The sequence below is a fragment of the Monodelphis domestica genome, chromosome 4 (assembly GCF_027887165.1).
Source record: "Monodelphis domestica isolate mMonDom1 chromosome 4, mMonDom1.pri, whole genome shotgun sequence".
Lineage (NCBI taxonomy): Eukaryota > Metazoa > Chordata > Mammalia > Didelphimorphia > Didelphidae > Monodelphis > Monodelphis domestica.
The window spans coordinates 418,641,598-418,656,614 of NC_077230.1; the positions used below are offsets into that span (position 1 = coordinate 418,641,598).

The window sequence follows — 15,017 nt, forward strand, 5'->3', positions numbered from 1 at the left end:
AAATGGCAATTGAGAAGGAAGGAAGGGAACAATGTACACAGTAACTAATGATAACAAATGAAAACTCTAAAATCCTGCTAGACTTCAGTGTACAGTAGCCGATCTTAGTTCCAGGGACCAGACAAGGAATACGTTCCTTCCTCCCTTCAGCTGAGACAGAGAGAGGAGAGACAGAGAGACAGACAGAGACAGAGAGTGAGACAGAGACAGAGTGAGACTGAGAGAAATAGACAGACAGACACACACACACAGAATACTAGGAAATGATATAAAAATTTAAATGGTCTAAAAAAAAGCCAAAAATAAAACTTTTTTTAAAAGGTGAAAAGGCAAGGAATGGAAGATCAAAAGAGATCAGACATGAGGGTTTGAGGCCACCAAAAGATGAATAATGGCAACATGAAGAGCTAAAATGAAGCTCTGGAGAGTTTTTAAAAAGTGATATTTGAGAAAAAGAAAGGGCTCAAAGAAGGAATAGAAGAGCCGATGCTTAGAGAGGAAGGGAGTGCAGAAGGAAGGCACTGGTACTCAGCTCTTGTTTTGCTTTTCTCTATAAGGGGAATTGTCTCAATAGATGGAACAAAACAGAAACAGACAACAAGTGGATACAGGAGAAAGCTAAGGAGGTCAAGTGGTAAAGGCTAATAGCCAAATACTGACCGCATTGATGACACGAATACTGAGCCATCATCAGGGACCTCTGGGAGATCTTGTGGGCAGGAGGGCAACACAGAAGGATAAATGCTCCAAAGAGGAGAATCTATGGAACCTTCCAATTATCAGTCAGTCTGACTTATAATTCAATCAGTGAATTTTGATCTCAAAATCACCACGTCTGATTAAGATTCTGGCAAAAATACTGAATATATCATCAAAAAGATGATTTGTGAATAGCAAGAGATAGAGAAATCCCTTTTAAAGTAAATAACAATATAAAATACCCAGGAGTCTATCTGCCAAGACAAACTCAGGAATGATATGAATACAATTAAAAAATACTTTCCACACAAATAAAATCAGATATGAACAATTGGAAAAATATTAACTGCTTATGGGTAGGTCAAACCAATATAATAAAAATGACAACTCTATCTAAATTAATTTAATTATTCAGTGCCATACTGATCAAACTACCAACAAATATTTTATAGAGCTAGAAAAAAATAGTAACAAAATTTGGAAGAACAAACGGTCAAGAATATCAAGAGAATCAATGGGAAAAAATATGAAGGAAGGTGGCCCAGACACACCAGATCACAATTTGTATTAGAAAGCACTAATCATGAAAACAATCTGGTACTGGTTAAGAAATAAAGTAATACACGAGTGGAATAGATCAGGTAGACAATACATAGCAGTAAGTGATCATAGTAATCTAGTGTTTGATAAATCCCAAAGATCCCAGCTTTTGGGATAAGAACTCACTATTTTGACAAAATCTACTGGGAAAACTGGAAAGCAGTTTGGCAGAAACTAGGTATTTTGGTGAATAAAACAACGAAAGAGACTAGACTGGTAATAATGAATAAATGGAAGTTGATCTCTCTCCTTGATCAAAGACAAAATCTAGATGAAAAGATTCACTTTGATGTTGTTAAGCTTTCACCTCTATGAACCAAATGCTCTACTCGCCCCCATCTCCACCCACTATCTACAACCCCCCCACAACCCCCCAAGCTCAGGGAAATAGCTGGTTCAGGTCAATTCTTGTTTACAGAGGGAAACAGAACTCATTCTTGATCCCAATTTTAGAAGATGCTTCTGGGCAAGGAATGCAAGGACATCTCTAGGTCTATCAGGCTAAGCTTTTGTGGGCTTAGTTAGGAAAATCAGTGTCAAATATTCATATTGGAAACTAACGGAAAGTATTAAAAATGACTTTCTGGGGGGCAGCTGGGTAGCTCAGTGGATGGAGAGCCAGGCCTAAAGACCAGAAGTCCTGGGTTCAAATCTGGCCTCAGACTTCCCAGCTGTGTGACCCTGGGCAAGTCACTTAACCCCCATTGCCTAAACCCTTACCACTCTTCTGTCTTGGAGCCAATACACAGTATTGGCTCCAAGACAGAAGGTGAGGGCTCATAAAAATAAACAAACAAACAAATAAATAAATAATGACCTTCCTGAGTATAAACCAATATCTCATACTAAGATGTGGTCAAAATGGGTACATTATCATAGGCAAATGAGGGGAGCATGAAAGAGTTTACCTGTCAGATCTATGGGTAATGAAAGAATTTGTGGCTAAACAAGATGGAAAATGGAAAATTCTGATTACATTAAATTTAAAAGGTTTTGCACAAACCAAATCAGTGCAGTCAGGATTAGAAGGAAAATAGAAAATTGGAAAAACATTTTACAGCCAATTTCTCTGATAAAGGCCTCATTTCACAAATACAAAGAGAACTGGGCCAAATTTAAAAGAATACAAGTCTTTCTCTAGTTGATAAATGGTCAAGGAATATGAACAGATGAAATCAAAGTTACCTGTAAATGCTCTGAATGAGAGAAATGTAAATGACAACTCTGAGAACCTCTCAGATTGAGATCTAAGATTTTATCAGATTGGCTAATATGGCAGAAAAGGAAAATGACAAATGTCTGGAGGGGAAGTGGGGAAAAACTGGGACACGATTGAACTATACTTTTTAAACCCTTACCATCTGATCTTAGATATGATATTAAGTATTGGTTCCAAGGCAGAAGAGCATCAGGGCTAAGCAATTGGGGTTTAGTGACTTGCCCAAGATCACACAGCTAGGAAATGTCTAAGGTTGAATTTGAACCCAGGATATCCTGTCTCCAGTCTTAGCTCTCTTATCCACTGAGCCACCTAGCTGCCCCAATACTAATACATTATTGGTGGAATTGTGAACTGGAGAACAATTTGGAAAATTAAATATAAAACTGTATATAGTCTTTGACCCAGCAATACTGCTAGTAGGTCTATATTCCAAGGAGATTATAAATAAAGGAAAAGGACCAATATGTCCCAAAATATGTATAGCAGTACTTTTTATTGCGGCAATAGATTGGAAATTGAGGAGATGCCCATCAACAACTTGTGGTATACGGTGGTAATGAAATACTTTTGTGCTAGAAGAAATGATGAGCAGGATGATTTCAGAAAAACCTGGAAAGACTTATATGAACAGATGCGAAGTGAAATGAGCAGAACTGAACCGGTGCACACAGTAAAAGCAATAATGTATGATGCACGTTTAATTAAACCACCATAAAATTTCCAAACTGACTTGAGTATTTCATTTGGGATTCCTTTCCTGGCAGCCAATTAAATTTAGATTAAGTCACAACCCTAAAATTTCCCCTTACAACGGCATGGCTACTCTCCACAATACAACGATCCAAGACAATTCTGGAGGACTCCTGATGAAAAATGTTCTCCATTACCAGAAGAACTGAAGGCAGATTGAAGTAGATCATTTTTACTTTCTTTTTGGGGTCTTTTTTCGTTCACAAAATGACTAATATGGAAATATGTTTTGCCTGACAGCACATATATAACCTATATTAAACTGTTTACTGTCTCAGGAAAGGGGGGGAGAAAGGAGAGATGGAGAGAATTTGGAACTTATTTTTTTTTTAATGTTAAAAATTATTCTTACAGGTAACTGGGGGGATTAAATATATTTTAAAAGGATGATTAGTGATCATTTAGACGAGGTCATAAAGATGGTTGTTGGGCACAAGGCTGCCTAACTAACCTCATTTTTTTCATTTCCTTTTGGGAGAGCTTTGCTAGACTGGAGGGAGGGGGTCAGGGGAATTCTTTAGACAGAGTTTATCTGGATTTTATCAAAGCATTCGACGAGTCTCTCATGCTGTTCTTGTGAAGAGAACAGAGAGATGTGGGCGAGTCAGGAGTCCCGTTTGGTGGGTTCAGAAGCGAGGGCTGACTGGGCCGGTACAAAGGGGGTCATTAACAGCTCGGTGTCCCCGCGGAGGGAAGTTCCCCGGGGTTCCCTAGGCGCAGCCCTCTGCCTCTCAATGCCTGGGACAAAGGCTCCTGATGGGCTCTCTACGACCTGCGCCTCCTCCTCTGAGAGTGAACTGCTCCATCGCTCCCCGGGCTCATCCAATTGGCAGAAGTCCCAAAGTTGGGAAGAAGAGCTCCTGTGTTGGGTAGTGGAAGGGAAAAAATTCCTGCCAGGCTACAATACGGAGGTAAAGCAATGGCACGTGGTGGGGATAACGCAACACCCTAACACTACAGTCTCTTAAAAAGTAAAAGTGACCGCCGTGCACAGGGCAATGGAGAGGGATGCAACGAGGGGACACGAGGTGCACAGGACGGATGGGCTGCGATCCGCACCGTCGGAGGGACGGTCCCACAAAGACAACCTCTGATCCCTGGCGTGGCGTGAGACACTGCAGGGATGGAAGGCTCCAGGGACGGCTGTCAGTGAGCGAGGGCTGCCCCAGATGGCCAGACCTCCTGGGGCTGCATTAAAGGTGGGGGAGAGAGGGAGGGCCAGACCTGGCAGGAGTTCTGGATGCTAATGGCACAAGGGGACAGGACAGCTGACTGTGAGGAGGAAGGGACTGAGTGACCCAGAAGGCTCTGTGTGGGCATCACCCCTGACAAATGACCTTCTGGAATAGAGGCCTCCCAAGGCCACTTGTCCATCGCACCATTAGATGGTTGCCCTAGGGTTTTGTTTTTGGTTTTGTTTTTAATTCACATCAAGGCAGTTGGGTGGCACAGCAGATAGAGCACTGGGACTGCAGTCAGGAAGACCTGAGTTCAAATCTGCCCTCAGACACTTCCTAGCCATGTAATTCTGGGTGAGTCAATTTGCCTGTCAGCCTCTGTTTCCTCATCTGTAAAATGGGGATGATAATATCACCTATCTCCCAGTGTAGTTGTGAGGATAAAATGAGGTATTTGTTTTCCATTTTCCTTTTACATACAGAAGTAATTTTTGATCACTGTTTCCTGAGATTTTACAATTTAGACATGCACCCCACCCCCACCCCAGTGTATAAATCATCTAATATAGATTATGCTGACGCTTAAAATGAGATAATACTGGCAATGTGCTTAGAACTGTGCCAGGCACTTAATGAATGGCTGTTCCCTTCTCTTTCCTTCCCCATCAAACCCGAAGGTTCTCCTCAATTTCCAAGTGCTGTTCCCAGCTCTTTCGGTTCAAATTTGTTCAAAGGCTCTGTCTCCCTGGGCCCCCGAGAGCCAGATGGGCTCTCCCAGGCCTGAGGTGGAGGCTTTCATCACCCCAGCCAAGCGAAGGCCCCCTGGGAGGCTCCAGAACCACTTGGGACCTAGAGAAGGCACAGGAGCTGGGAGCAGGTGTTTCCCTGCAGAAACAGGGAACCTGCTCCCTGTGGAGCAGAGCACGAGGGACAAATGGAATTCCTGTTTAGTGGAAGGTTCAGCCTCGGTGCTTAGAGGAGCCGAGAGGCACCGGGCTATTCAGGGCTCCTTGAGGCAGGCCTCCGAGTGCCTTTGAGGATCCTGACCTCACGTGTGCGCTGACCCTCAGGGCCTGCGGACATTGCTAAGCTCACAGGGCTTCTCTTTCCTCATCTGTAAAATGGGTCTAAGAATACTTTCATGCCCTCCCTCTGCACAGCTTAAGGGGCCGTGTTAACAGGCATGGTTATTGGCATCGCCCTCATCACACCCGCTTCTTCAGGGCTTTATCCCCAACATCAGGCAGCCAGACCCTATTCACTTTACAGAGGCCCAAAGAGAAGTGCTCAGGGGCTGATTCACCTGCCCAGGGTGCCCGAGCACCGCTTCCCTCTTCCCACGGCAGCAAACAGCCTGCTGCATGGCAACCCCGTGAGGAGCCGGGAGTCGATGGACAAAAGGACCAGCTGGAGAATCCATCGTCTGACCCCCAACGATACAGGGAAAGCTGGGGCCCAATGGCCAGGCCTGGCAGAGAATGCCCCATGAGCCAAATCCTGCCTATGGCCTCTGCTTGCACGGCCCGTGAGCGAAGGACGATTTTCACATTTTTAAATAAAGCATTATTGTATTTTTAAAATGCAAAAAGTGTCACGGGCTGCACAAAAACAGGCCGCAGGCCAGATCGGGCCTGTGGGCTATAGCTGACGGGACTCCCGATGTTGCTTTGCTGCCTTTTGCGCCCATCAGACCCCTCTCCTGTACTGGCCCTGTGAAGGGCTGAGGTCCCCCTCAGTGGAGATCTGCAAACAGAATGGTCCCAGGGTCCTAGGACCTCCTCCGGGCCGAGAGCATCCTCGCTCGGGCCTCCCCCAGCTCTAAATTCTTACTCTGGGCCGGTGATGGGAAGGATCTTGAGCCCCGAGTTTCCCGGGCCTCTCAGGACACGTACCTCGCTGGTCCGGAAGATGATGCGGTACTGATACTGAGGGCCGTGGTCCTTGTGGTCCTCCAGCTTCTCCCGCTTGACACTCACGGCAACAGGCCCCAGCTTCTCGTCCACCCCAAAGTAGTTGACGTGTTCTAAGGGAGGAGAGCAAGCGTCCTCAGGTACCCTGCAAGAACCTAGAGCAAACCCAGGGCAGGCCCGAGATGGGGAGGTGCCAGCTCCATCCTGGACGTGGGGACGCCGGGGAAAAGAACCGCCAGGGTGGCTCTCACGATGACGCAGAATCACAAGGTCTAAGGAGTGGCCATGCCTCTGAGCGAATGTAAACCCCCGAGGGCGGGGACTGGCACCCTGAGCTGGGCACCCAGCAGGCGACTTGATGTCTCATTACAATCAACGCCTGCCCTCAGACAGAGATGCGAAACGTGCCGGGGACAAAGGGGAGGGGGTCCACCTCTGGGGCTAATCCTTCCTTATTTTTTATTATTATATTTTCATCCTTATTTGGTTTTCCATTTTCTCTAAGGGGAAGCACCAGGGATTTCTTTTTTTTTTCCCAGCGGGCGTAAGGCCCAAGGCCATGACCCTCGCCCAACTCCAGCCCACCCTCTCAAAAATGGATGGAGAGAGGCCAAGACCACCGAGTCAGAGGACGGCCAAGTCTCAGGCTCTTACCTTTGCCAACAAAGTAGTCCCGGTAGTAGCGCGCCCCAAGGTCCACGTGCTCGATGTTGTAGAGTTTGGGCCTGCTGTGACCCCTCTGCCCCTCCCTGGGGACCTCTAGCACGGAGATGCTGGCGTTGGTGCAGCAGGTGCCCAGGGTAGGCTCCGGCGCCCGGCCCTCGCCACCGCCACCCGGCGAGCCAGCAGAGGCCCGGGAGAAGCTGACATTGCGCTCGCACATGCCCCCGATCTCATTGCGGAAGTGCGGGCAGCTGAGCAGCAGGTCATTACTGTTGCTGTCTCCGGGGTCCTGCTCCAAGTTCTCCTTGTAGTTCAAGTCCTCCGTGCTCGGGAAGGAGGGGTCCGGGCCCCCTGGGGCCCCGGCCGACGCCGCCGACGCCCCGGTTGTCGTGTTCCGCCGCTGGGCCACAGAGGACAGCCGGTTGGCGGCGACGTCATTCAGGTCAAACAGCATACTCTGCACATCGAAGTGGGCGAAGCTCTTCTGGCAAATCCAGGGCTTGCTGCCCTCTGGCAGCCGGCCCCCGCCGTCGTCGGCCTCCACAAACGCCTTCCCGGGTGCCTCCAGGTCCCCCCTGGCGCTCCGCAGCTTCCGGAAGATGGAGGAGTCGCCCGCGTCCCCACCTTTGGCCGCCTTCTTCCGGAGCTTGTCCTTCTCCTTCGGCTGCAGCAGCAGGAAGTCGTCCTTGTGGGACTGGCCATTGCGGAAGGCCGTCCTCGAGCTTCCGGAGAGATGCAGGTGGGAGGCCATGGCCGAGCCGGCCCCGAGCAGCTCCTTCCACTTTTCAGAACCCGTCCCACCCGGCTCCGGCTTCTCGCTGCGAAACTCATTGAGAATGTCCAAAAAGCTCTGCTCGGAGACCCCCTGGACGTCGATGGAGGAGGTGCTGCCGTACTCTCGGAAGAGAGGCAGCCCCCCCACGTACCGGGACCCCCTGGGCTCAAAGGGCTCCTCCACGTCACACTCACTGAGCGTGATCTCACTGCTGCTCCGGTTCCGGAGAGGAATGAACCCTCGGCCTGGAGACCGCGGCCACCCGTCCTGGAACTCAACGTCCTTGGATCTCCTGCGGGATAAGCGGTGGAAGGCTCGAGGCCCAGAGCTGCTGGGGGGGAGCTGGCCGTTCTGAGAGGACCTGGGGAGGAGGCCCTCCCTCCCAGCTTTGCCACTGTCCATCTCCTGGGAAGGGCTGGAGTTAGCCTGGTCCTTCAGAGCCTCTCGCTTCGGGGGCCAGTCAGCCACCCTGGCACGCACTCCCATCTTGGGCACCGCAGGGGTTGTGGCACTGGAGCGTGAGGCCGCTGCATTCTCGCTGGCAGGGGGGGCAGGCTGTGGCGAGCTGCCGTTCTGCGTCCAGAATCCGGAAGGGAAATAATCTCCTCCAACAAGGGGGCCTGAGAGAGGGTCACTTCCCTTCCCCCCTCCGCCACCTCCCATGTCCACACCTTCATTCTGAATGGGTCGATATGTCGTCATAGTCCAAAAGGAGTGCTGCGTCCTAGAGTCCCCCTAAAGGCACCGCGCATCTCTGAGGAGCCAGCCAGGAGAAGCCTAGCCACTGTTCAGAGCCCTGGGGCCAGCGAGGAAGGCAAAGTTCTCGCGAGAGCCAGGGGGAAGACGGGGTGCCTTGGTGGCCCAGCTCAGCGACATTGCTGTGGAGGGCTTGACCGTAACACATCCCGGCAGGCCGGCGGCAGGCTCACTCCCCCGGGGCCCAGAGCGCTGACCGGCCCCTCTTATTCCAGCTGGTCAGAGGTGAGGATGCTCTCTGGAGGCAGAAACATGTCCTGAGCCAACCTATCGAGAGAGAAGGAGAAGATTAGGCAAAACCAAAAGGTATTCCCTCTCCCCAACCCCACAGGGGAACCTCAGTGGGTTTTCTTTGCCCGGTCACTCGGCCACAGGGGTCAGCTGTGAACGTGGTGGCAAAGTCTCTGGGTGAATCCTTCTGAACTTAGCTACGGAACAGGAGCTCTGTGTATCCAAGGGGACAGATTTCAGGGGATCAGTAGCCTCTGCCAGGCCAAAAATGGCACCTTCATTGTCACCCACTTTGGGCATCCTCTGGGATCCTATATATTTCATTTGGGGCATTTAAGAATATGGTTTGGAGAAGGGGGCCATGTCTGGGCTTCCCCAGACCAACTGCCCAAGGAGTCCACAGCATAAACCAGGCAGAGCCCTTGATCTAGAAGGCCCACCCATTCATTCGAGCTCCTGGTCAGCTTCTAGCTTTGGTGGGGTGGGACCAGGGACATCCCTCTCTGCCTGGCTTAAATAGGTTTTGTACAGATAGCTTTTGTTTCCACATCACTTTCATTCCCCAACAGATCTCCCCACGGTCCCTACCCTATAAGGCTATCCCTTATAGGAAAGAAGAAATGGAACAAAGGAGTTCAGAAACTCCACAGTTGAGGGAAGCGTGACCACCCCCACCTCTGCCAAGAAGGGGAAGGCCCCGTCCCCTCTCCCCTGCAGGGCCGGGCTCTCAGTCCCTAGGAGGAGTGCCACAGGGCCCAGGTGGCCCAGACTGCCTCCTCCATTCTTGCAGCCATTGTGTCTCTTGTCGTCTGGTTGCCCCAGCTTCCCCTGGCATCACCGAGGTCTTCCCACCCTTCCCGCGTTTCTTATGTGCCAGGCACTGTCAGTAACACTCAGGTCCCATAGTCTGTTCAGGAAGGGCATCCACCATGTGTCTGGGGCTATGTTTGTACAGGGAAGTCCTGCTCAGCCATTCTCTCTGCCTAGTGGACTGAAAAAGGTGACCATTTGGTCCATGCGCCTGCCCCCAGGCTCCAGAGAGAGTGGGGAACCCTTCCCCTCCCTCTCAGGTAGGGGAGGCTCCAGGTACCGAGTCTGGAGCCCTCCAGCTCCCGGGGACCGAGGGATGACAGGGAAGGGCCAGTGCTGGCCCTGGAAAGCTCCGGCCTTTCATCTGGGGGGGATGATCCCTGCAGCCCTCTCCTCGGACACTTTCCCAATATCACTCCTACCCCTGTCCCAGCTGACAGCTGGACGGCACTTTGCCATTTCCAAATTCCCTTTACAGCTACCTTCTTCCTCACGAGCATCCTTGTGAGACAGGCAGGATAAAGATCACTGCTCTCCTTTTATAGAGGAGGAACCTGAGGCTCAGAGTACTGACTTCCCCAAAGGCAGTGCAGGATTGGGGCTCCAGCCGTCTCCCACCCTGCCTCCAAAATGCCCGCAGAGCCCTGGGGTTCCCAGCCACCCGCTCTGAGAACATCACGGATCATTCCCAGCAGCCCTTGGGGCAGTGCAGGACCACGCCCAAAGCAGGACAGTCTGTGCTCAGCTGTGATGCTTCATGCCAGAATGAAGGCTGCCACCTGGGGTGCTGATGGGCCCTGCCAGAGGCAGAATGCTCTCCGGCCTGAGCTCACCTGTCCTCCGCTTTAGGATAATGGGAGGCTTACCCCCTCTTCCAAGCTAGATTTTGTTTGGTTAAGAAAAAGAGGCACCTGGATGAGAGACCCTTGTTTGCACAAGCTGCTCCTGACAGATGGGTTCCAGCTGCCCAAAGAGCACTGTGGATTTCAAGGCCGCTGAGGAATCTGGGAAAGTGTGGGGGGTCCCTGCTGGAGGGGGGAACTCACAGGTAAACAAGCCTTCACCCCAAGCAGGTGCTGGGGCTCACCCCACCCACCAGGCTACAACCGAGGCCACGCAGGCCCAGAGTCGGCAACAGGCAAGTTTATGAGTCAGGCACAAGCATCCCCGAGCTCTGATTTGGGGCTTCCTACGGTACCCCCCTGCCCACCCTTCCCCAGCCCCCTCAAGGCACACGGTCCGCTGCAGCCCCGGCCTAAGCAAAGGGCAAAGCAAGAAGGCGAAGCCAGGCAGAAGCTCAGGAAGCCCTGGAGCTGCCTGCCACGGGATGCTCAGGGACAGAGGCTGGTGGGCACTACTTAAGGGCACAAGGCTCGGGCCATTCTTTACTGAAACCAAAGGCCCAGCCCTGGAGCAGAGCCATTCGGGGCCTCATCCCTTCCCTGGCCCACTGAGAGGCTTTCAGCAGCCTGGTCCTACCAGCAAGAAGCCCCCAGTACAAACTAATCCCAGCTAATTACCACAGAAACCCGCTAAGATCACATCTGCTGAGAGAAGAGATTAAATCAATATTTGACAATCTTGATTAAATATGAGACATGAAAGCCTAATAAAAGAACATCTGGGGAGCCCCCATCCCCCCCCAGCTCTCACACAAGAAACAACAGCTTCCTCCTCCCCTCTCCTCCCCAGTGTCGCTGTCTCTCCCTCCTCTATTCTGTCTGTCTCCCTCTCTCCTCTCTCCCTTCTATACTCTGTCTCCCTGCCTCCTCTACTGTCTCTCCCTCTATTCTCTGTCTCTTTGTCTCTCTCCCTCCTCTATTCTCTGTCTCTCTCCCTCCTCTACTCTGTCTCTCCCTCTATTCTCTGTCTTTGTCTCTCTCCCTCCTCTATTCTGTCTCTCTCCCTCCTCTGTTCTGTCTCTCTCCCTCCTCTATTCTGTCTCTCTCCCTCCTCTATTCTGTCTCTCTCCCTCCTCTGTTCTGTCTCTCTCCCTCCTCTGTTCTCTGTCTCTCTCCCTCCTCTGTTCTCTGTCTCTCTCCCTCCTCTATTCTGTCTCTCAACCTCCTCTACTCTGTCTCTCCCTTTCTCTCTCCCTCTCTTCTTTATTCTGTCTCTGTCTCCCTCCCTCTCTCTGTATCTCTCCCTTCTCTATTCTGTCTCTCTCCCTCTCTCTTTCTGTCTCCCCATCTCTCTCTTTCTCCTCTACTCTCTGTCTGTCTGTCTCTCTCCTCCCCTCTACTCTCTGTCTGTCTCTCCCTCTCTCTCTGTCTCCCCACCACCACCACTTCCTTCCTTCTTGGCCCTGCCCACCCACCCAGGAGTCCACAGCAAAGGCAGGGGCCCCTCTGGGAAAGCCCCTCTGTAATGAAGGAAGGAGCCTTATCATTGGGGGCTACTGTGGCACAGGCAGGGCAGGCCAGTCCATTCTGCTGGGCTGGCTGCCCTTTGTCAGCAAATGGCCCCAAATAAAAGGTGGTAGCTATTGGTATGCTGGAGTCTGGAGAGGCCCAGGCTAGGCAAGGGCCCAGGAGTGAGAATCTGGGCAAGGCATCCAGCCAAGGAACAGAAGGGCTCTGAGAGGACACCTAATCCACGCTCCCCTGGAGAAGTTAAGGGACCCATCCAAGAGAGGCCAGAACGAGGCCTTGTTCCTAATCTAGCTTTACTCCCACATAGTCATCTCTAGCAAAGTTTCTGGGCCTCGGTTTCCTCATCTGTAAAATGGACCCAGATACTAGTAGCAGCAGCAACAGTTGTAATGCCAGAGGGACTGAGAGTGTGCAAAGAAAGCCCTGATCCCCCCAACAACCCAGGGGGGCAGGAGCTCTTATCACCCCTATTTTATAGAAGAAGAAACCAAGGCTACATAGCATCTCTTCCACACTTTGTGACAAAGAAAGGAGAAAGTGTGGCTGGCCCAGAGCAGGCGTTGGACTAGCATTTGCTGACTTTGTTGGGCAAGGATGCTGACAACAACAGCATGGGTGAGTGCAGGGGCGGTGGACACCCGGCGGGCCCTGGCCAGTGCTGACTCTCGGGCAGACAGCCCAGTGTCCGGCAGGACAATTCCTGAGCCCATGGTCCCCTGGAGTCCTCCCTCAACTCCAAGGCTACAGAGGAAGGAGGTGCCGGGGGGCACTCTGGGGCCCTCAAACAAGTCCCCTCCTCGCCCTAGGTCTTGCTTTGCTGCAGAACGGAGGCCCCGAGTTCTAGCCTTCTCCCCAGCCCAGACCCTGCTCTCTCAAGGCTCCTTCTGCTCCCCTCAGTGACGCACACCTCAAATATATCCCCATGTCCTGGCCCAGGGGCCTCTCAGGTCAGGCGCCTGCCCCTGTCCAGGCCTCCCAGGTCCTCTCCCCTCGCTTATCTCCCCCAGCTCTGGAAAGAGAATTCTTCATGAGCTGTGACCCAGCAGGAAAGGCATCAACCTAGAGTGGAGGGAGAGACGGCCTGGGGCCAGGAAGAGACAAGGTCTGGTCCTGCCTCGGACACCTTCCAGCTGAGTGACCCTGGGCAAGTCCCACCTCTCGGCCCAGCTGCTGATGGGCTGGACTGGAGGGAGTAGCTGCAGCGGGAGTTCCTCCTGTCTAGGAAATCCCAGGTCCGGATCCAAACCAAAAAACCTGCCCCAGCCGTGACAAGCTCCAGCAGGCTCCCTCCACCCCATGGGCCCACCCCAACGGAGTCATCAACACTGGCAACCCTTCCCGTTTCTATATTCAATCTGATTTTCAGTTCCAAGTTCTCTCCCTCCCCTCCAATGAGAGCCCATGACACAGAGGGGCAGTCATGCAAAACGAATTTCTGCATTCGCCATGGCCCCGAAAAGCCCCAGAGAAGAGACGGGCCTCCGTCTGCACTCCCACCATCGTCGTCATCACCCCAGCATTTATCACGCAGAGACCCTGTGCAGGCCCCGGGCTGAGCCTCTCGCCACCTCATTTCACCCTACACTAACCCTGTGAGGGGCGCGGAAACTATTATCCCCATTTTACAGCTGAGGAAACCGAGGCGAACAGAGGCCCACACAGGCAGGACGTGTCGGAGGCCAGATCTGACTCTGCTCTGTCCTGGGGCACCACCTAGCAGCAGCGTGGTGGGTCACAGTATTGGCCGACTCTTGGCGGCTCGCTCCTTCTCTTGGGTCTGTCCACTTCTCTCCGCAGAAGTTCACACCCATCCCGGGGCTCCTCTTCATCCGTCTCCCCAGCTTTCCTGGGCCTTTCCTCCCTCCCACGAGCACCGCCCTGATCAATGCTGTCTCTAGCCTGCTGGCACGTGCGTAGAAGAGAAGCTCCTCACAGGCAGCAGCACCCTAAGCAGACTGTCCCGAAACCCCTCTTCTCTCTCCCTCGACCTCGAGTGGCCTCACAAGGCTCTCCCACGCGACTCCCCTGCTCAGATATCCCCAGTCCCTGGGCCCTCTGCGTCCCAACTCCCCCGGCCTCCTCGCCTCCTCAGCTTTGCTCTGCTCTCCACTTCCCAGCCCCGGCCCGGCTTACAACATTCCCTCAGCAAGCCTCAAGCTCCCCCTGCCCGCCCACCTGCCTGCCTTCTCTGGGGCCGCCTTCTGGGGCCTTTTAACTGGAACTAAGCTTGCCCAGAAAGGTCTGCGCTGCACCTTGGCTCCTGTGGAAGGGGGGAGAGCCACCAGAGACCTGGCAGCCCAGACTGGAGGACTGTGCCCTTCCCTCATTAGCCAGGGCTCAGCCTGAGCAGCGAGCCAGGGCCCCTGCGGCCCCCTTGGCCTGAGCAGCCTGAACAGCGAGCCAGGGCCCCCGCGGCCTGAGCAGCAAGCCAGGGCCCCTGCGGCCCCCTGGGCCTGAGCAGCGAGCCAGGGCCCCTGCGGCCCCCTCGGCCTGAGGTCTGCTGAGTTTGTCCTGGGCCCCTGCGGCCCCCTCGGCCTGAGCAGAGAGCCAGGGCCCCTGCGGCCCCCTGGGCCTGAACAGCGAGCCAGGGCCCCTGCGGCCCCCTGGGCCTGAGGTCTGCTGAGTTTGTCCTGGGCCCCCCATGTTGTGGAAGGGCCCAGGTTGGCCTGCCTTCGCTCCTCTCTTGCCCCTCTTCCTCCTTCTGGATTTTCAAGCGACGGCCAGCGCGTGGTCTCCTCCCCGCAGACCTCTCCTAGTTCACTGTCTCTCCCCTGAGGCAGAAGCTCCTTGAGGCCAGGGGCTGGCATCCCCGGTGCTTGTGTTTGCATCCCAGGGCAGAATAAATGCTCATTCCCTTCTTCCTTACATGGAAGAGAGAACCCGTTCACTGGCTCTGCCACAATCAGAGCTCAACTGCAGAGGGGGCTGGGGGGCTGGCAGCCACCACTCTAAGTGTGAGCCCACTTTCCCCAGGGATTAAGGGAGGAGCGAGAAGAATGCCCCTGCTCTGGCTCTTTTCAATAAGTATTTCTTTGAAAACTAAAAGAAAGA

At 52.9% G+C, this 15,017-nt stretch overlaps 1 protein-coding gene across 5 annotated transcripts in view; it reads right to left on the minus strand.

Moving 5' to 3' along the window:
• The window catches only part of SIPA1L3 (signal induced proliferation associated 1 like 3), a 132,213-nt gene that overhangs the window by 45,332 nt on the left and 71,864 nt on the right, over positions 1-15,017 (minus strand). For all 5 annotated transcript variants that reach the window (XM_056796172.1, XM_016422201.2, XM_001366744.4 and 2 more), the window contains 2 exons: positions 7,014-8,820; positions 6,342-6,472 (listed from right to left, as the gene is read on the minus strand). In XM_056796172.1, coding sequence (XP_056652150.1) covers positions 6,342-6,472; positions 7,014-8,499 — 1,617 coding nt within the window. In that variant the 5' untranslated portion in view covers positions 8,500-8,820. The remainder of the gene's footprint in view (positions 1-6,341; positions 6,473-7,013; positions 8,821-15,017) is intronic.